Below are 19,631 nucleotides of genomic sequence, written 5' to 3'. Positions count from 1 at the left end.
ATTCCTCCATTCCTTTGGACAGAGGTGATGGTGGGAGGTGGCTGATGGGGACAGACCCACTGACCACCAGCTTTGCCCCGTGCCCGCAGTTGTGTCGAAGGAGCAGCGGCTGCAGGCGGTGCAGGCAGCCGTGATCCTCATGCCGGATGAGAACCGGGAAGTGCTGCAGACCCTGCTCTACTTCCTGAGCGACATCGCCTCAGCGGAGGAGAACCAGATGACGGCTGGGAACCTGGCCGTGTGCCTGGCCCCCTCCATCTTCCACCTAAACATCTCCAAGAAGGAGAGCACCTCGCCGAGGTAAGGGTTGGACTAGCTCTGCCCTCTCCAGCCTTCCCACAACCCATCACCCCTTCCTTGTCTGTGGTGGGAGGAGGCCACTGTTGTGGTGGGAATGCATGTGCTCTCCTACAGCCCCAGTCGCTCTGCTTTGCAATGTGGGGCTGGGGACAGGCAGGGTGCCCAGCAATGCCTGCTCCCCGCAGGGTGATGCATAAGAGAGGCACCATGGGGAAGCCTGACCAGAAGGACCTGAATGAGAACATGGCTGCGACTCAAGGGCTCTCCCACATGATCACCGACTGCAAGAAGCTCTTCCAGGTAGGTGACTGTAGTGTATCCAGCCTGGTGTTGCCTTCCCTGGGCGCTGCCAGTGGGAGGTGTGACCTAGCCAGCGGGGTGCTGGTCCTGCAGAGTCAGAGTGGGGTGAGATAAGGGTGCTCATCTCCTGGTGGGGCAGCTGCCACCAGTTGGTCAGCCCCGAGAGTGAAGCCTGGCTGCATCTCGTGGTGGTGCAGGACACACACTGCAGGAGGCACGTCCAGGGAGGCTGTGTCTGTCCTTTCCCCTTCCTTGGTGGGATGAGGAGTTGGGGTTTTCTAGCTCCTCAAGTCCATCACAAAGTCCATGTAGGATCCCTCTGGCTTCCTGAAGATCTCCATGCTCTTGGCTTCTAGGTTTCCCATGACATCTTGCTCCAGCTGAGCAGCTCCTATATGGCGGCGGATGCTTACCCCCATCCCCTGGCTGACTTTGTGTGTCAGGGGGAAAACAAGGCTTTACACTCCTACTTTGAGCAGAGTGTCCAGAACCTGCTGAAAGAGTCGTCGGAGAAATTCAAGGGGTGGCTGAGCACCCCAGGGCCCCTGAACACGGAGCTCTCCTGCAAAAAGGTAAATGCCGCTGTGTGGAGCGGGCGTCGTGGTCATGCAGGGAGATGTGTACAGGGTGGTGCAGGGAGCCATGGGTCCTGTGGGCACCTGCCAGTCAGCTAACAACCCTCGGTGCTTGGGGGAATCAGCAACCGCTTCTCTGGCCAGAGTTGGGGTTGAAAGCTGAATGGCTTTGGGGTGGAGGGTGGTCTGTGCCCATCAGTTCTGGCAGAAAGCCCACTACCTTATTAGCAGAGGAGCTGCTTGTCCATCCCATGCTGTGCTATCCCATGCCATCCCCTCCCCTCACCAGCCAGCAGGTGCCAGGTGCTGCTCCATGGTGGTGGGAGCCATCAGGAAAGCCACTTGGGGGTTAGCGCTGCGGGATCCCACAAAACAGCCTGCCTGACCGTTCCCTCGGCCTCTCAGGTTGGGGACGGGCACCCTCTGCGCTTATGGAAGGTCTCCACAGAGGTCGAGGCCCCTCCTGCCACGGTGCTGCACCGGGTGCTTCGGGAGCGTCACCTGTGGGATGAGGACCTGCTGCAGAGCAAAGTGGTGGAGGCGCTGAACAAGAACATGGAGGTGTACCACTACGTGACGGACAGCATGGCTCCCCACCCGCGCCGCGACTGCGTGGTGCTCCGGTGAGGCCAGGGCCCCAGCGGGGGGGTTTGGTCCCAGTTCCTCGCGCTGTGCAGGGTTCCCCACCTCCTGCTGCAGCCCCCGAGGGCCGGACAGGACTCCCACGGGTGGGCACGTGGGGTGGGAGCTGATGGAGTCGCTCTGCCCGCAGGCACTGGCGCACGGACCTGCCGCGGGGAGCCTGCCTGCTCATTTCCATCTCGGTGGAGCACGACAAGCTGCCAGCTGAGGGAGGTGTCAAAGCTGTCGTGCTGACTTCCCAGTACCTCATGGAGCCCAGCACCATGGGCCGCTCCAGGGTGACCCACATCTGCAGAGCTGACCTCAGGTGAGGAGCCCTCGGTGCTGTTTGAGCAGCTGCATCAGCGGCCGGGGTGGCTGGTGGGGTGTGGGAGCTGCTCATTCCTGGCAGCATGGGCAGGGCTGCAGCTCACGTGGGCGCTGCTCTGGGGCCAGGCTTCAGCTGCCACACGGCCACTGGGAAAGGAGCCACCGGCTCAGTTGTGCTGTGCAGGTGGGTTCTGTGGTGGCTCTGAGTGTGGCACCAAGTCAGGGAATGGGTTGGGTTGGGTTAAAGCCCATCCGTTTCCATCCCCCCCATGCTTTAAGTCCCTTAAAGCATCATAAAGCCTGTGTTCCCCAGGGTTCCAAAGCGCGGCACTGGTGCTCTCCTCTCTCTGGCGAGCCGAGCCAGCTCTAGGGGTGTGAGGTGAGCTGGTGCAAGGGCAGCCTGGTTGTCACTCTGTGCTGGTGCGAGCCCAGCTGGGTCACAGATATTCCCCCATTCTGCCACACGTCTCCAGTGGGGAAAGGGACCTGTAGTGCTTGCTCATCATCTCAGAGTCCATCCTAGCCAGGACCACGCCGAGTTCCTGCTCCATGGGTCTCTGCTGCCCACTCACCCTCCTCCCGCTGTTCCCTTTGCTAGGGGCCGATCTCCCGAGTGGTACAACAAGGTCTTTGGCCACCTCTGCGCCATGGAGCTGGTGAGAATCCGAGACTCATTCCCAGTCCTGAGTCCCAGTGGCCCCGAGACGAAGATCTGAGGCACCAGCAAGATACTCTGTCCTGTCTGACATGGACTTGCTGGTGAATCCAGGCTGGGGCTCTCGTCGGGGAGCCTGGTGCAGGCAGCTGGCCCTGGAGGGGGCAGAGGCTGGTGCGTGTTTATAGGTGTCCTTCTACCCGGGGCTGGGCACTCCCTGTCCCGCCGACTCTGGCTGCTTCAGCCGCCCCTTGCCTGAGCGCAGCAGGTTGTCTGCAGAGGTGAAGCCGTGCAGCCCCTGTTCCCCGCAGGAGGAGATGGGGAGTGGAGGGGAAACGAGGGGCTGTGGGGTGACCCCGGGAGGCAGCCTGCGGGCAGCAGCTGGTGTGGGGTGAGCTGGGTCCCCCGCTGCGAGTTGGGAGCAGCCGAGGAGTGAAGGTGTGGAGCGAAGCAGGGGAGTGCAGAGGCACAGGAGAAGCAAGCGGGGAGGACTGTGCTGTGTCTGTAGGTTGCAGCTCTGTGTCGGGAAGTGCAGGGTGGGCAGCGAGGGGTGGCTCGAGTGTGGTGGCGCTGGCAGGGACAGCCAGGGAGGCTAGTGGAAGAGTCTGCTGTTCTGGGATGAGAGGGGGCTGCACTGAGGTGTGCCCAGAGTCCCAGCAGTTGTTGAGTGGCAAAAGGGATGTATTGCTGTTACCTTTGGTGCTGAGTTTTGTTGGAGAAGAAGAAAATGCCCTTTTCTGTGGCACCTTGCTCTTACTCAGCTAAAAGCCCTCTTGTGCAGTGGCTTTAGTCAGGGCTGGATGGAGGATGCTCCAGGGGAAGCCTGTCCCTCAGAGCCAGCCTCTGGCTTGTTTGGAGGGAGCGGGCCCCTCTGGAGCCCCTGCTGCCCCTGTAGTTGCTCTGGACTTGGAACAGGCAGTGTCCCCTTGGGGCGGTTTGGAGGAGGCAGCGTGGCAGGGAGGGACATGTCCAGCCCCGCATCTCTCCAGCCTCTGCTGCTGGGGTTCAGGGTGCAGCGCCCTGGGGAGGGGAGGAGGACACAGCCGCCTCACCAGCACCAGCCACGCTGCTCTGGGCTGAAGCTTTGGCCAAGGCAGGGTTGTGCTCATCCCACCTCCCCATGCAGCAGCTGCTGCCTCTAAGCAAGCGAAGCCCAAGCTGCTCGGAGCAGGCTCGGCCATGACCTGGCACTTGCAGGAAGGTGGGGTGGCAGGAGGTGGAGGTGTCCTGGATTCACCCCTCTTGGGGCACAGCCCCTGCCCCTCAGGGTGCAGAGCTGCCTCCCTGGTGCTGCTCCAGGGGAGCCCTTTCCCCTTTCCATCCCTCCCTTTGCTCCCGGAGGAGCCGACGGCCGTGGCTGACGGCACCGGGAGCTGACGGGGTTCCTGCAGTCAGGCAGGGACCCAAGGTACCCGACATCGTTCCAACTGGAAGGCAACACGACCCACACGTGGGAGCAATTCCCAGTGTCAGTTCTGCTGTAACGCAGCCTGTCTCTCTTTTGGTGAAAGAAAGAGCAGCCCAGCCTCTACTCTGTGTTTTTATATATATATTATATATATATAAAAATATAACTAACAGTTGGGGGAGTGATTTTTCTCCTAATATTTTTTTAAGCGTTTCTTTTTTTCTATCTATAAATACTTGTACAGTTGGAATATTAATATATAACTGGCGGCAGAGCTGGGCGCTGGCTGACACTCACTTGCGATGTGCATTTTGTATTTAAGGGACTTTTGTTTTGTATCGAACGTGACTGCAACAGATTGTTTGACTCGGATCGGGGCTGCTCTTCCCATCTCTGTAATTAATAAAGTACTAACGGTATCTGACGAGGAAGCCTTGGTGGTCGGTGAGCGCCGCCTGCTGCTGCTGGGATGCAGGAGCCGGTTTCTGCGGGGCTGGGGGTCCTGGGTACCAGGCTGGGAAGCTTCGAGCATCCTGGTGGCACCAAGAGGGTCACAGGCTGCTGGCCGGCAGTGTCACCAGGGTGAAGCTCTTGCGGGAGTCGTGCAGCTCCAGCTGCTTGGTCTGCAAGCAGCTCTTCACCTTCTCCTGGAAGGAGGCGGTGGTGATGGTGTAGAGGATGGGGTTCAGGGCACTGTTGATGGGCAGGATGAAGATGACCACCCAGGAGGTGACAGTTCCTGTGCCAACAAGGACACGGTGTGAGGCAGCTGGGACGTAACCCCCTGCCCTGCGGAGGGGACACTGCCAGTCGTGGGCTCATGGCTGGGAGCAGGGAGGTCACGACTGCTGCTCCCTGAGGAGAAGCAGGGGCCCAGGGAAACCAGGAACGACGTCCATCTCCCCTTGCAGCCCACGTGTGGGTGAAGAGAGCTCCAAACTCAGCAACCCTACAGCGAGGGGTCCCTGCCCAGGGACTCAGAGCAGGCAGCGCCAGTGCTGGGCTCTGCTTCAGGGCCTTGTGAGGAATGAGGGCTCACCTGGTATTTCCACCTGCAGCAGGGAGAGCAGCTTGAGGAGGAAGATGGGTATCCAGCAGAGAGCATCAGTGAAGACAATAAAGAAGAACCGCTTTGCGATGGTGACTTCCCGGGAGGAGACGCCTCTCTCTGCTGTTTTGGACGCCGTGATGTGGATGGAGTAGAACATGCCAGAGTAGGCGAAGACGATGGTGATGAAGGCTGCGAGATTCAAGCCTGGAGATGAAGAAACTTTGCTCTGAGCATAGCTACAGTGCAAACCTCATGAGCTGCACTTGGCGGCAGCAGGACAACACGTGCTTTTAGCACTATAGGGGACAGAGACATCTCAGCAGCACTGGCTGGTCCTGAGCCAGCCTTAGCCCAGCGATGCTCATGCCCGGGGCCAGCTCTGGGGTGATGCCGGGCACAGCACCAGGCTGACACAGGGACCCTCCCAGCCCGGGGTGGCAGGCAGAGCTGAACACCCCCACCTTAGAGGGTCACAGGGGGATGGCAGTGCCCTGTAAGGTCAGATCTCCCGCTCACAGAGGCAACATGGGCTCTCATAGCACCCTGGAGGAGAGGGCTGGGCAGGGCAGCCCTGCTCCCACCAGGGAAGCTTATCTTGCCCCACATCATCCCTGTCCCCAGGTCCGATGTCCTGAGGTGGCCTTACCCAGGTAGATGGTGGCAGAGTAGCCCCGGGCACTGGGCCGCTCGCCCAGGTCAGACTGCAGTGGGAAGCACACACCATTCCTCCCGTAGTAGTTCCCGAAGGACTCCTTACACCACAGGGGGATGGTGCTGAGGGAGAAGCCCAGAAGCCAGATGGCCACCAGCACCGAGATGGTCTGCTTCTTGCCAGCTCTGTGGTGGCTGAATGGGAAAACAATGGAGAAGTATTTCTCCAAGGTCATGTATGTCAGCAGGAGGACTGACACCTCGGAGGAGAGCATGGCCAGGCTGCCCACCAGCTGGCACTGCAGGCTCCCCATCCAGCTCTGGGCGTGCTTGTTGTATTCGCCCGAGTACTTGAGGTCGAAGGCTCCGATGACGAAGAGGTAGATGCCCATCAGGCCATCTGCACCTGGGCAGGGAGACAGGGAGCAGTGAGGAAAAAAGCACCAGTGGGCAAATGCAACCCTTTGTGTTGAGTACTGTGTTCGGTTTGGGGCCCTCGGTACGAGGGAGACACTGAGCTGCTGGGGTGTGGGGAGTGGAACAAGAGACTGAGGGACCTGGGGTTGTTTAGCCTGGAGAAGAGGAGGCTGAGGGGAGACCTTATTGCTCTCTGCAACTCCTGAAAGGAGGTTGGAGTCAGGTGGGTGCCGGGCTCTTCTCCCAAGTAACAAGTGATAGGATGAGAGGAGAGGAGCTCATTGTCCCGCATCCCTCCTGCCCCCGCCAGTCCCCGTCCCCCAGCTCACAGCACAGGGATTTGATGGCCATGGTGTGCTGGCTGTTCTCGGTGACGATGAAGGACCGCATGCAGATGACGAAGAGGTTGCCCAAGCAGGTGAGGCAGGCGATGACCCAGACAAAGACGCGCAGGATGATGTTGGCGAGGAGGTTCTCAAAGGAGGAGATGCCGTCGGTGTTGGGCTTGCAGCTGCGCACGTGGGGTGCGTAGCTGCAGTACTGGAACTTCTTGAAATAGCTGTGGGGTGGGGAGGCAGGAGGAAGGCTTCCTGTCTGCCACCAGCACCAGGACCAAGCATGGCCTGGTGTGCACAGCCCCCTCATCCCTGCCAGCTCCCTCCAGCCCCTTGGCTATGTTTTTCCATGTCTAGGTGGAGAAGAACCACCAGGTGAGAGCCCAGGGGCTTGCACAGACCAGGGGAAGGGAGTGGGGAAAGAAGGAGGCAGCAGCGAGGCAGCATGGGAGTGTGGAGAGTGCGATGCCAGCACCTGGAGCAGGGACCCACAGGGGACAGAGCTGAGCGAGGGGGCTCCCTGTTTGCACAGAGCTGCAGCTGGTTCTGGATCCTAAACACACAGCACCCCAAAGCCTTTGCAAAGCTGTCTGGAGGCAGCCCAGTGCTTTTTGGATCACGTACCATGCAGCCACACTCTTAAATCTGCCACTACTCAGCACCGTCAACTGATAAATAAAGAGTGTTTTCCTCCAGCCCATGATTCTCATAAACTAACATTTAAAAATCAATCCCTTATTCAAACCCTTCAAGTTCCATTAACAGGAATTCACATTTAATCTGAAATAATATACAAGGAAAAAAATCTTTTCAAGCCTTATAAAAGCCAAAATGTATAAGCTTAGCAAAACTGTGCATTAGAAAATGACTACAGAACTGCAATGCAAGGCTCATTTCTGCTTAATTATAGATAAAAGGAAAGAAAATTATTGCTTATTAGCCAGTCAGGTAGAAAATGTACCATATTTATATTGCAAACAGAGCAATTACAGGGGAACGGAGGTATGGTTGGCTTTCATTACAGGTACTTTAAAATATGCATCTGGAGAAAATTAATGGTGATTTTTCTCTGTCCCGAGTGAAGCCCAGGCACTCGCAGCTGGCTGTACCGGCCTCCTTGCCCCCTCTGCCTGATGCCTGGCCAGCACGGGTGTCTGTGCCTCTCTGGGGCTCCCCAGTCCTTATCTCAGCCCTGAGCCGAAGGTCCCCTAATGCCATGACCTGACCAGAGCTTTCAGCTCACAGCCTGGCACATCTTGGTCTGACGGGGTCTGTGTGCCTGCAGCGCCCGTGCCACGTGTGCCTTCAGAAATGAAAACTGCTCTGCACCACCGGTGCTCCCGGGTGGGGAACCTACGGCTCTGCAAACCACTCCCCTTGCTCCGAGAAAGCCCCAGCCCCAAGAGACCCTCTTGGCCTTGGGGAATTTAAACATCATCATCACACTTGTGGGCTCCCAGAGGGCTGGAATAACTTGCCCAGGGGCAAAGAATTGACCGGGTTCCCCTCCCCGCACCCTTGCACACAGCCTCCCGCTGCCCCCACTCACATGTGGGAGAGGTTGGTCAGCTTCTGGAAGGTCAGGTTGTGAATGTTGGGGATCTCCAGCCCTTCCAAGCTCCTGCAGAAGGAAATCAGTGCTTTGAGCAACCCTGGGCTGGGAGTGCTGGGGCGAGGGATGGTGGGGGACTCACAGAGACCGCAGCTGGGGCAGGCTCTCAAACTGGCCAGGCAAGATCTCTTTCAAGGGATTGTAGGAAATATTCCTGGAAAAGAGAGGAGCCTTTGGTGGTTTTCCCAACTGGGAGCTGTCAGAGCAGCTAGGAGCAAGGGCAAAAGGGTGCCTATGGATTTTCCCAGCACTCCCCCTGCCCTGGGACAGGTCCACAGCCCTGGAGCACAGGGTTGGATGGCACCGTGCTGAGAGGGAGCCTGTTCTCCTGGGGCTCTGGTGAGCAATCGGATGGGGCAGGAAGGACCCCTACCCAGCAGGATGGAGGGGTGCGGGGCTCCCTGTCACTCACGGGGTACAGGAGCGCCCCTGGGGCAGTGCAGCCCCACTACTCACAGCTGCTGGAGCTGAACCAGGCCGTCAAACAGAGAGGAGGGCAGCTGGTCCAGCCTGTTGGCCGACAGGTCACTGTGGAGACAGCAGTGCTTGAGGGCTCCAAGATTTGCACCCGGGGATGCTGAGCAGTGAGATGCTCCTGCCAGGGGACAGAGGGGGGTCCCGAGCAAGGGTCTCAGCACAGCCCCTTTCTGCGGGACAGAGGGTCGGGCAGCAGTGGGTGCAGACGTACAGCTCCACCAGCCTGTTCAGCCCAGAAAACGTCCCCTCCTGGATCCACCTGAGCTTGTTTCTGCGCAGGATCCTGGAGGAGAAGGAAGAGAAGAGCCTGTGGGTATGACATAGGCCCACCCTTTGGGAGCTTCATCCCACCTCCAGACTGTCTAGGGGTGCACCCAGCCCTGCCACGTCCCTCCCAAACGCACCGAGCTGCAACCACCGCCCTCACTGCTGTGGGGAAGGTCTAAGCCAGCGCCTGCTCTCCAGTGCGAGGCTCCATCTCACACCTGCCCAAGGCTCAGAGCCCACCAGAGGTGTGGAAAATGAGCAGAGCTGGGCAAAGTGCTCAGAAGCAAAAACCCAGAGTAGCCACCAAGAAACACAAATGGCTTCAGAGCAGCAGGAGCAGAGCCCTGCAGGATGGCACACGCTTGGAGAACCCGTGAGTGCTGTGACTGCTGCTCCTTGGTGGAGGCTCACAGCAAGCAGCAGGGCTCTGCAGAGCTCAGACACCAAGCAGGGCACCCTGCTCCAGCGGGGCGGGATGGAGGAGATGGGGGAGTCCACCCAGGGTGGCTCGTCCCACAGAGTGCAAACACAAGTCCTCATCTCATCTGCTGCCTCTGCTTGTGAAGCCAACTCCAGTGCTGGTGTCACCAGCCAGACCCATTTACACTGTCCATCTCTCCCATGTGGACGCTCCCCGGCACTGCCACGACAGCCCTGGGCTTGGCCGTGGGAGGAACAGGGGACAGTGGAGCAGCAGCAGCTCTCCTGCCCGGCACAGGGGGCTGTGGACGGCTCTCGCTAGAGAAAAAATGTCCTGGTTTACATTTTGGGGCTTTGATGCTATTGAGGCTTCTCCAAGAAAGGCAGGGGGTACTAGGGTCCTTGCACAGCAATCTTTGGCTCAGTGCTCTGGGTAACCACGATTCCCAATCCCCTGGGAGTGGGGATGACTCCCCAGCTCCTGTCACCAGCCTTGGTGACAACGTCTGCACACGCACAGCAACCCTGTGTGATCTGCTGGGGCTCGAGGGGCTGCACACATCTCTCCGGGAGATGTGTCCTGTGCAGGAAAACTAGATCCTGGGAGAGGCATCGATGTGAATCCGCTGCCTCTGTCAACTCCAGGAGGGCACCTAGGAGAGAGCTCAGCCCTGGAGCCACGAAGGAGCAGGCGCGAGGGGAGGAAACAACCAGACAGTGTTTGACACATGAAAAGCCAGCTCACAAGTTTTATGACCTTCCTCAGAGATATTTTTAGAGGATTTGGATGCCAGTGGAAGGGTCTGGGCTGACTGTGAGCTCCAGTATTTGCACACCATAGGAAGATTTTTCCATGCTTTGACCTGTCACTACATTTCATCTGAGGAAGCCCCACATTAAATCTTGGCAGCCCCCATGGGCTTGTGACAGGGCGCTGGGATGAGCCCACCAGCTCCCCAGCCCAGCCCTCCATCAGCCTAGAGCCCCTGGAAAAGGCTCTGGGGCCCTTGATTGAGTCCCTGCAAAATTCATTAATCTGGCTGCTGCATTGATGCTGTGTGCAAATGGGCTGAAACCATTAAATGCAAGCCAGTAGCCCCTTATCCAGCCCAAAACAGTGGGGAACAGCAGCTCCAGCCAAGTGCTGGCTATCCCCTTCGTGCCCCCACATGCCTACAGTAGGAGAGGGGCTGCACCAGCAGAGCTGGGGCCATGGCCAAGCCCTCAAGATACTCACAGCACCGTGAAGTCGCGGCACTCCTGGAAGACAGCTCTGTACACTGTCCGGATCCTGTTCCCTTCCAGCTCCCTGCAGAAAGGCAATCGTGGCTGCCACCTACCCCGGCTCTCCCCTCCATCCATGCTTAGGGGCTGCCTAGCCTGATCCCTCACCTCCTGCTTGCCCCTCCTCCCCAGCCCCAGCCCCTGAGGGATGCTCCCAGCCCTTGCCACCCCTTCTCAGCTCCAGGAGCCCGGCAGGGAGCGGGAGCAATGCCTGCAGTAGCCCCTGCCCCACAGGGATGCACTAACAGCCAGCTGAGCTTCGGCATCTCCGCGCAGAGCGAGGTGTTGGGGATCTGCACCAAAGAGTTGTTCAGCAGGTACCTGGTGGGAATAAGGACAGACAAGGTCACGGCACTGTACATCTTACCTGGCGTACAACCCTGTGCATGGGTCTGGGCCCACAGATGCCCCTGGACTGTATGATGTTTCAGGAGGACTTTCTGCTGGTCCTCACCCGAGGGGACATCAGCGCCGCGCGAGATGCTGCTGGCGTGGTACCCAGGGGCGAGTTCCAGGTCAGGGTGCAGCCAGCCCAGAGCCACACGTCTGTGGCCGCACTGGTCCCCGTGCCCTGGCAGAGCAGCCACTGCCACGTGAAACCACTGTGCAAGTTCAGCTGCCTCCACCCCAGGTGGGAGATCTACCCCTATTCCTCGTGCCCTGGAGGGCGAGGAAGCTGTAGCAAGCTTGGCTGCCCCACAGGAGGCCAGAAGCAGCCTGGAGAGGGTGGGCAGGAGGTGCCAGGCAGGTTCCCAGCGGAGCAGAGTCCCCCCAAGCCCTGTGGGAGGGCTGCCCCTGTCCTTCTTACAGGAAATACAGAGACTTCAGGCCTGCAAATGTCGAAGGGACGATCTGGGCGATCCTGTTGTTGTCCAGCATCCTGGGAGGAGAAAGGAAGAACCGAGATGATGGGAGCTGGAGAGGCAGCAGGACTCTTCCACCAGGGAAAAGCCCCTGCATTTAGCACTATGCGCTGCCCTGGTGAGAGGTGGCTCCATCCCTTCTTCCCTGTGAGTTTCCGTGGATACCCATCCCCCAGTTGGGGTCTACCCTCCTCTGAAACCCATTCCCACCCTTTCAGTCCTGCCCAGACAGCCCTGGCTGAAGCATTAGATCCAGCTGCAGAGTCTGGATTCCTTCAGAGTGAGGCTCTGTTGGATTTTTCCCTCTCTTCTGTTGTGAGATAAAGATAAATCAGAAACCATTCAGGGAATTCACAGCCCTGCCTGGCTTCTCAAAAGTCCTCTGGCTTGTTAGCACCACAGACCACCCTCTGTGAGCTGCTCATCCTCTGTTTTCCCCTTTGATTTAAGGAATATTGGAGCTGGTCCCATGGTGAGGAAGAAGAGGGGAGGCAGGGGCTGGCAGCCCTGCCCACACTGCTCCTGCAAATGCAGAATGGGAACAAACTATCACGTAAGGCAGCCTTTACGGTTTCCTTTCTGTAGTGATCCCTTTACAAGCTCTGAGTGTAAAACCACCCACCACATGGGCCCAGATCAAACAGAGCCTTTGAGAATAAGCAGAGGGGAAGGAGAGGAGCTGTACTTTCAATTTAAGGCTGTATTTTTCAAGGTGACAGAGCTGCAAGTCTGTGTTTAATAGCACAATTAAAGCCTTTCGCACACAGACCTGTGGTGTTCCAGCCTGGGAGCTGAGGCTGTGTCTGCACAGAGCCCCTCACCGAGCCCTTCACCGCATCGTGCGGCTCTGACTGGCAAGGGGAGTGTGGCAGGAGCCCCGGCACTGACCAGCCAGCCACTTCAGCCAAGAGCATGGCCAGTCCACACTAAGGCTGACCTCGGTAATCGGGGAGGGAAACTCAAACAGGAGTTTCGTAAGAAAGCCAAGAGAGGCTGAGTGTGCTCTGGTCCCAAGAGCAGGGAGTAAGGGTGGGGAGATGCCGACTCAGGCAGGCATCGCACCTGTCCCTGCTGTGGGCACACTGCTCCAGGCACCCCAAAAACCATCATGCCCACTCCCAAGGAAATGAAATGATGGTAAATGTGAGAAAGAGTTGGGATCAGCCACATCTTCCCAGACTGGCAGAGGGACTCACAGCCACTCGAGGCGATGCAGGTCCTCGAAAACCCAGGGCTTCAGCTGCACGATCCTGTTGTGGCTGAGGAACCTGGAACAGGAGCAGAGTGATCCTCAGATGCTGCTGCTGATTAAACCTGGCTTTGTAAACCTGCTCTTCCAGAGCTTCCACGGCCCAGGCTTCGGATGCCTGTAACACCATCTCCCTTAGTGGCTCAAATGCAGGAAGCCAGCTTAGGCTGGGAAACACGGGCACGGGAACAGGGGGAAATGCCTCTGCCCCAGGGTCACCCAAAGCGTGTGCAACTCCAGCTCAAAGCATGCTTGATGGGGACTCTTGCAAGAGTGAGACAAGAGTGACCTCTGTGCTGTAAGCCTTTCTGCCAAGGGGAGCAGAGGACCGTGCCCACCCCAGCGCTCCCCTCCCCAGGGCCCTGCAACACAGAAATCTTTACTTACAACATTTTGAGCTGATAAAGTCCAGCAAAGGCTTTGGGCGAGATCAAACGGATCTTGTTGTTTTGCAAAAACCTATTTAAAATACCAGAACAGCAAAGAGACAGAAGCAGAACTGTGAAGGGATTCTCGGGGTCCGTGGGCTGTGCCTGTAGGACACCAGCACAGGCTGCTGCCTGCCCAGTGCTGTGGGCTCGGTCCCTGGTGGCACTTGGGGACAGAGGTCCAGGCTGCTCCCCCTGTGGGCTCCTTGACCCCGGAGAGGCCGTTTTCCTTCTCTGCCTCATTTACTCCATGCAAAGGGAAGGAAGTTGAAAGTACAGATGCCCAGCAGTCACAAGTAGCTGCTGTGAGCTGCTTGACCTCTGTTATTGCCATTCTGGGCTGCCGTCCCACCCACAAGGGCAAACATCCCTCCCCACGCTCCTGGCACAGAAAGGTGATGGGCTCAGAGACCAAAGGGTCCAAGCCCTCCAGAGCAGGACAGCTCACTCACAAGGCATCTCATTCCATCACACAGCATCCCACCAGGGTGTGTTGTCCCAGACAGAGCTGTGCCAACAACTGCCCCACCGGCTCCTCTGTGCCTGGTCCCACGGCACCAACCTGCGCATCCATCCACTGCTCTCCCCTCTCATCACGAACAAGTGGAGAACAGGCTAAAGAGGGCGATACTCACAGCTTCTTCAGGCTCCTGTACCTGGCAAACTGATTGTCCTGCAGAGAATGGATTTTGTTTTTCTTTAGGTCCCTGGCAGAAAAAGCAAAGGAAAAATATCAATCCCAGGGCCAGCAGACTAGGAGGGATGAGAGGCCCCTAGCAGAAGTGAGCCATCAGGACCAGACCTCCTCTTGTGCAATGCAAATAAGATGGGAGGCAGCTGCTGTTCATCAATGCTCCATTTCTAATTGCCCTCCCAATTTGCAGGCATTATTTGCTGCAGATGAGGTTTCCCACACTCTCCGCTCTTCCTAGCTCTTGCTTCGTATGCAGAAGCCTCAACCGCACTGACAGACCGGGCCAGTGCATCTCGGCTGGAGGCTTGGCTGGGAAGGCAGGGAGCACAGAAAGGCATTTCTACTTCTTTGGATCCAGGGACAAGTAAAAGACAGGGATTCCACTCCCTTCCCTCTAAGCTTCTTTCCCTGCACGTTCCCGCTCTCCTGGGGGAGAAGGTGGGTTCAACCACTGCTACTCACATCCTGGTCACATTGGAGGAGACCCAGGGGACGGTGCTGAGGTCCTGCTCGGTGCAGTCCACGGTGCTTCCCCAGCACCGGCACCGCTCTGGGAAGAGCTCCAGCCCTGCGAGCAAGCGGAGGGGCAGCCTGAGGGGACGGCAGAGGGGCCGGTGCAGGGTGGGGGGATCCGCAGGGCACAGAAAGGTATGTGGACCTGGGGAGGATGGCTTACAGCAGGCATCACCCTCCTCTTCCACTGCCGCGCTACTGCTCCTCGTAACCAGCATGTCACCCAGGACCTGCAACCAGCCGCTGTCATCCACTGCGGGCACAGAGGGGGCCACCGTTAGGGGCACTGGGCATCGTGGCCACTGTGCAGATGTAAGAGCCAGGGAAGATCAAATCCAGGACTGCTCACGCTTCCCCGGGGAAAAGTAAGCTCTGCTCTTAATGCGCTCGTGGTCCCAGACCCCGGTGTTCCCAAAGTCTGGGGGTTTCTTACTCCGAGGGATCCCCCCTTGCGAGGGGGTTGCTGCTTACCGCAGTTCTCCTCATCAGCCCCGTTGTCGCAGTCGTCCTCCCCGTTGCAGTGCAGGGCCTGGGGCAGGCAGACGGAGAGGTTGCCGCAGGGAAACTGCCCCAGAGGACACTGGTGCCTGTCCCGCTGCGAGCTGATCAGAGGAGGCTCTGCCCAAGGAAGGGGAGACGCTCAGCACTGGGGCAGCACCTTCCACCCCTGGACCCATTGCAGACGCTGCACTGTTGCCTTCGGGGTGCTGAGCTCCTGTGGCCGCATCCTGCTTTGTGCCCAGCTCTGGTGCCTTTTGGAGCAGAGCGGGGCCAGGGGGAGGTGAAGGATGCCAGTTCTGCTAAGAACCAGCATCACCACAGCGAAGCTCTGTGACTCTGTGCTCCAGCTGGAACAAGTGTGAGCTTATGAGGTGCTGGAGACCACCGAGGAGACACGAGCATGCCCCGCGGGAGAAGGAGGACCCACAACGCTGCTTCCAGAGCACCTTTAGCTGTCAGGTTGCTGCCCTGGAGCCAGGAGACCTGGGCAGAGGCAGTGCTGCTGAGCAGTGCATGGCAATGGAGAGCTCCAACAAACCAGCCACCCCATCCCTGCTCCCCAGCCCTCAGACCATCCCCATCCCCAAGCAAGAGCCCTGGCCCCTGGGGCAAAGCTGTCCAGACTGAGCCCTTTCCATCAGCGACACAAGCTGTGGGGCCTTGTTCGTTAACATCCTGCAATTAGCCACGGCAGAGCCATGTTTCAGATCCAGCTCCACATCTCCGCAGCGCTCTCGGAGCGGGACCCTGGGAAGTTTGCAGCCACCAGGCACCAGGGAATGCAGCTTGGGGGGAGGTGGGGCCAGGTCTTGCTTGAGGTTTTCTCCAACTGCCAGGCTATTAATGGCTAACGGTGCATGCGGTAATTAAAAGCACTTTGCCTCATTTGCACGCACACCCCATTAGCCACCCCATGGCAAGCTCTGTGGCAGGAACGGATGCAGGGGTGGCTGGTGGGGGCTCACAATGCACGGCAGGCAGAGGGATCCACGGGTGTCCCATCTGCACCAGTGGGATTTTAGGGCAGACCTGGACCAGAAGAAGTTTCCCATTAGCCTAGAAATACATCGCTTTCTGCACTTGCTGCTGAGCTGGGTGCCCACAGTGTGCACTGCCTGAATCCCTGCCCGGACAACCCTACTCGAGTTCTGCCAGTGGGAATTTTTCCTGTCTCAGTTCCATTTCTTGTTATCCAGGGAGGTGCTCTCTTGCATACTGTCATGTCACACAGGTTTTGGGCTGTTTTCTCAGTCTGAATTTATGCAGGACCCAAAGAAGGCAGCGGGAACCCTTCCAGGGCCTCCAGGTCCCTATTGCAGAGAGCGTAGCCGCACACGGAGCTACGTAAATACTTGGAGAGAAATTTATACATGTCTGTGTTTATGCATAGTTTCTATTTTTATGGGGAATGATGCTCAGCCCACGGATTCACTGCAAAATGGTCACTTTGCAGCCACCCCCACATGACCCGGTCCTGCATTAACCCCACTCGGGGCCAGAGAAACCAGTGAGCAGGGAGAGCAGGAGCCAGGGACCCAACCTGAGACAGCAGAGGAGATGGTGGAATAATAAAAGAACCACAGCACAGGAAAACTGTGTTTGAGGCAATGTCAAACACTGAAAAAACAGGTGATTTTTGGATGATTTAGCCTGTTAGATCAATGACTGTTCCCTGGCAGAGGCAGGATGGGGTGGGCACGGGCTCCATGCCGCAACGTGACCCTCCTGCCACCGAAGGAAGCACGGACAGAGGAGACGGCTGAATGCAGCCCCAGTTGAGCTCAACATCTGCCTCGACCTTTTACAAAGGCCACCCAGGATTGTAAATGAAGCCCACGCACCACCAGGAAAACAGCCATGACCAAACTCTCTGGAAACCAACAGGCTGGATGAAACGCGCCTGTGGTCACATCACCTCTGTATGTGAAGGCAACCAGCAAGGTCTGCCAGCAGAGCCCCGGAGCTGCTGGACGTGACCAGGGGTGATGCAGCGTCCATCCCGTTCATCCCTAGTGCTCAGACTCTCTGCCCCCCGGTGCATCCCCAGCACCCCTGCACAGGACTGCAGCCCCCTTCCCACAGCACCTGCACCTCACCCCTTTACATTTCCCGTGCAGCCCAATCATTAACTGATCAGAGACAAAAGTTTAACCCCCCTCTCTCCCTCAGGGCAGGCGAGGAGGGAACAGTTTGCATTGCCATCCACAAAAGTAAACCACAATAAATCAGACTGAAGTGGAAACAGTGCAGAGCTCCTACGTTTCCACCATCCTCTTTCCTAACTGCCAGAAAAAAAGTGTCACTTTTCAATCTGGTTTCTATCCACCACTCCCTCCCCTCGCAGACCGAAGCATCAGCACGGTGGCTGCATCCAACTCCCCCTCTGCTCCCAGGCTCACACTCTCTTCTCCTGAATAAAAGGCAGAGCCACGGTCTGCAGCTCTGCCTGGGTCTACGGGTGATGGGGTCACTGAGAAAAGTGAACAGCAAGCGGCACAGAGAGCAGCGTTGCAGGGCACACAAAATTCTGCTCTCTGGACAGCACTTCTCGGTGGAACACGGCTGTGTCCAGGCAGCCAGCACCCCCCTGGCATGAGCCAGAACTAAAACCCTGCTATAAAATCCCCTGCACCCTCCCTGCACCCCAGTCACACAGCCTGATTTCCTTCCCATGTGGGATGCTGTGACCTGCAGAGGCAGCCACTTACTTGTAGCAGCGTAGAACAGCGATGGCAGGAGGATGAGGAGCAGCCTCATGCCTGCAGCCGCTGGCAGGGCAGCCCCAGCCCCAAAAGGCTTAGCCAGGGGCTGGGCTGCTGGCAGAGGAGGGAGCGTGGGGACGCTGTGGGTCCTCTCCTGCTAATGTCCACGAAGGCACTGACGTGTCCCAGGAGTGCAGGCACCAGGGAAGCTACAGGTTGTCGCTGGTCCATGGTGAGCCATAAATTGTGCCTCCATGGTGGGATGGGAAATGCACCGATGCAGCGGCAGCTGGTCTCCCCTGCAGCATCGTGCAGCCTTTGTGGGCTCGGCACATCAAATCCAGCAAGGGGATGCGTGTGGTAGGAAAAAAGAGAGAGGAGTGAATCTGGTGCTTCGCCCAGGAGGATGCAGCCCTTCACCTGAGCTCCCCGCCACTGGATCTGGGCTGGTGGGGCATCCCCGGTGTACAGCCCAGGACCAGCCTAAGGAGGAGGGGAAGCAGTAGGAGGAGGAAGAAAGATGCTTCGTCCCCGAAAGGGCCCTCTGCTGGATTTGCAGTCGGTGCCTGCACCCACTCGTGCCCGGTGGCTGATGGACGTGACCCAGGGTGACATCCGTGGGCTCTCTGCTCCATCCCTGCGCTGCGTGTTCCAGCCATCCAGCCCGGCATGCGGATGCAGCCCCAGAGGGGACCAGGTAGACACCAGCCCTGAGCCTTCATCTCAGCACACCTCAGGGTACTTGGGTTTGGTGTGTGTCGGCTGTGGGTGGGGGCCTCCCTCTCTTCCTACTGACGCTGTGGTCTCCCTGTCCCCATCCCCATGCTAGCTGGGACCCCCTGTCCCCACCATGCACACCCAGCCCTTCCACTGCTGCGGTTCAAAGCACTCACCTTGGTCTTGAGGACTAGACGGGGGCTCGGTGTCAGGAGACAAAGCCACTTTTCTGCCCTGATATTCCAGCTTGAGCATTTGCTGCTGGATGCCAAGTAGCCAGATGGCAGCGATTGTGAAGCCTTCAAACCTGCAGCCAGGGATAAAAAACCAAAGCTCCAAATCAAAGCTCCTCTTTCAGGGGGCAATGACATTTCTTCTGCAGGAGCCCCCAGCCCCTACGTGAAGCTGTGTTCACACCACAGTTGCAGCCCCTGACAGCAAACGATGGGCTGGAGCTAAGGAACCTGCCCTCAGGAATCTCCTCGTAGCACAGGGGGCTTGGTGGCTTGTAGGCAAGACCTGGGCAGCACAGGTGTGAATGTGCAGGGTCAGAATGTTGATGTTGGACCCGGAATGGGAGCAAGGAAGCACCTTGATGGGGTTGCAGCTGGTGCAGGAAGACGTCTCACTTCACATCTCATACAGTGCAGCCCTGCAGCAGAGCCTGCTCCCCTCAGAAAGCCAGGAGGAGCCAAGGAACATCCACCTTCGTTCACATACACTCCACATTTCATTGCCCCTTGCTCCCTCCAGCTGGCTGTTCTGGCTCCTCTCTGGGGCAGCTCCATGGCCCGTTCCTCGCTCTCAACCAGCAGAAGGAACCGTGTCCCCCGCCTGCCGTCCCGTCAACCTGCTTTCCTACAACCTCCTGCACTCTCAGAGCCTTCCAGCATTCTTCCCCCAGGCTCCTGCAGGCTGTCAGTATCTTCACACCAAGTCTGTATTTCTTAACATGAGCTTTGTTAATGGGCCAAAATATTTCGCCTGCTGCCCTTTGGCAGCGACCTCCATCCAGCTTGTGGGGCCACACGATGGTGATGTACAGCTCTTGGACACTTCCCCACACACTTTAAACCTCTGGGCTGTGAAACCCAGCAATACGTTAGGGTACAGAGCCCTGTAGGCTCAGAGACGACTTGTGCAATTGCATGGTGTGGATTTATATCCCAGGGTTTTAAAAGCCCAACCTCTTTGGCCAGTGCTGCAGTCATCAGGCTCCCCTCTGGCACAGCAGCACACAGCATCTTCCTCACCAGTGCTG

The 19,631-nt window shown here is 58.0% G+C and overlaps 2 protein-coding genes across 6 annotated transcripts in view; one reads left to right on the top strand and one right to left on the bottom strand.

The window, feature by feature from the left end:
- The window catches only part of STARD8 (StAR related lipid transfer domain containing 8), a 52,980-nt gene extending 48,367 nt beyond the window's left edge, over nucleotides 1-4,613 (top strand). For all 5 annotated transcript variants that reach the window (XM_069867939.1, XM_069867942.1, XM_069867940.1 and 2 more), the window contains 6 exons: nucleotides 90-300; nucleotides 486-600; nucleotides 957-1,172; nucleotides 1,581-1,798; nucleotides 1,948-2,124; nucleotides 2,725-4,613. In XM_069867939.1, the coding sequence (XP_069724040.1) occupies nucleotides 90-300; nucleotides 486-600; nucleotides 957-1,172; nucleotides 1,581-1,798; nucleotides 1,948-2,124; nucleotides 2,725-2,842 (1,055 nt within the window). In that variant the 3' untranslated portion in view covers nucleotides 2,843-4,613. The remainder of the gene's footprint in view (nucleotides 1-89; nucleotides 301-485; nucleotides 601-956; nucleotides 1,173-1,580; nucleotides 1,799-1,947; nucleotides 2,125-2,724) is intronic.
- Nucleotides 4,614-4,740: 127 nt separating this feature from the next.
- On the bottom strand, nucleotides 4,741-17,925 carry LOC138726302 (relaxin receptor 1-like). Its single transcript, XM_069867947.1, has 18 exons — nucleotides 17,660-17,925; nucleotides 14,922-15,068; nucleotides 14,614-14,703; nucleotides 14,400-14,505; nucleotides 13,879-13,950; nucleotides 13,203-13,274; nucleotides 12,763-12,834; nucleotides 11,512-11,583; nucleotides 10,950-11,024; nucleotides 10,657-10,728; nucleotides 8,944-9,015; nucleotides 8,712-8,783; nucleotides 8,338-8,409; nucleotides 8,193-8,264; nucleotides 6,638-6,867; nucleotides 5,887-6,297; nucleotides 5,229-5,444; nucleotides 4,741-4,928 (listed from the first exon to the last, which is right to left on the bottom strand). The coding sequence occupies exons 1-18, from the start codon at nucleotides 17,706-17,708 to the stop codon at nucleotides 4,741-4,743; spliced, it is 2,160 nt and encodes a 719-aa protein (XP_069724048.1). The 5' UTR covers nucleotides 17,709-17,925.
- Nucleotides 17,926-19,631: the final 1,706 nt, after the last annotated feature.

The sequence above is a fragment of the Phaenicophaeus curvirostris genome, chromosome 13 (assembly GCF_032191515.1).
Source record: "Phaenicophaeus curvirostris isolate KB17595 chromosome 13, BPBGC_Pcur_1.0, whole genome shotgun sequence".
NCBI lineage: Eukaryota > Metazoa > Chordata > Aves > Cuculiformes > Cuculidae > Phaenicophaeus > Phaenicophaeus curvirostris.
Note: the sequence above shows the minus strand (reverse complement) of the source record. Positions and strands in the feature narration are given on the sequence as shown.

Coding starts and splice junctions, on each gene's coding strand:
- LOC138726302 (XM_069867947.1), bottom strand. CDS start 17,708: ATGAGGCTGCTCCTCATCCTCCTGCCATCGCTGTTCTACGCTGCTACA. Junction 13,951..14,399: donor TCCTCCAATGTGACCAGGAT/GTGAGTAGCAGT, acceptor TTTTTCTGCCAG/GGACCTAAAGAAAAACAAAA. Junction 8,784..8,943: donor CTGAACAGGCTGGTGGAGCT/GTACGTCTGCAC, acceptor CTGTCTCCACAG/TGACCTGTCGGCCAACAGGC.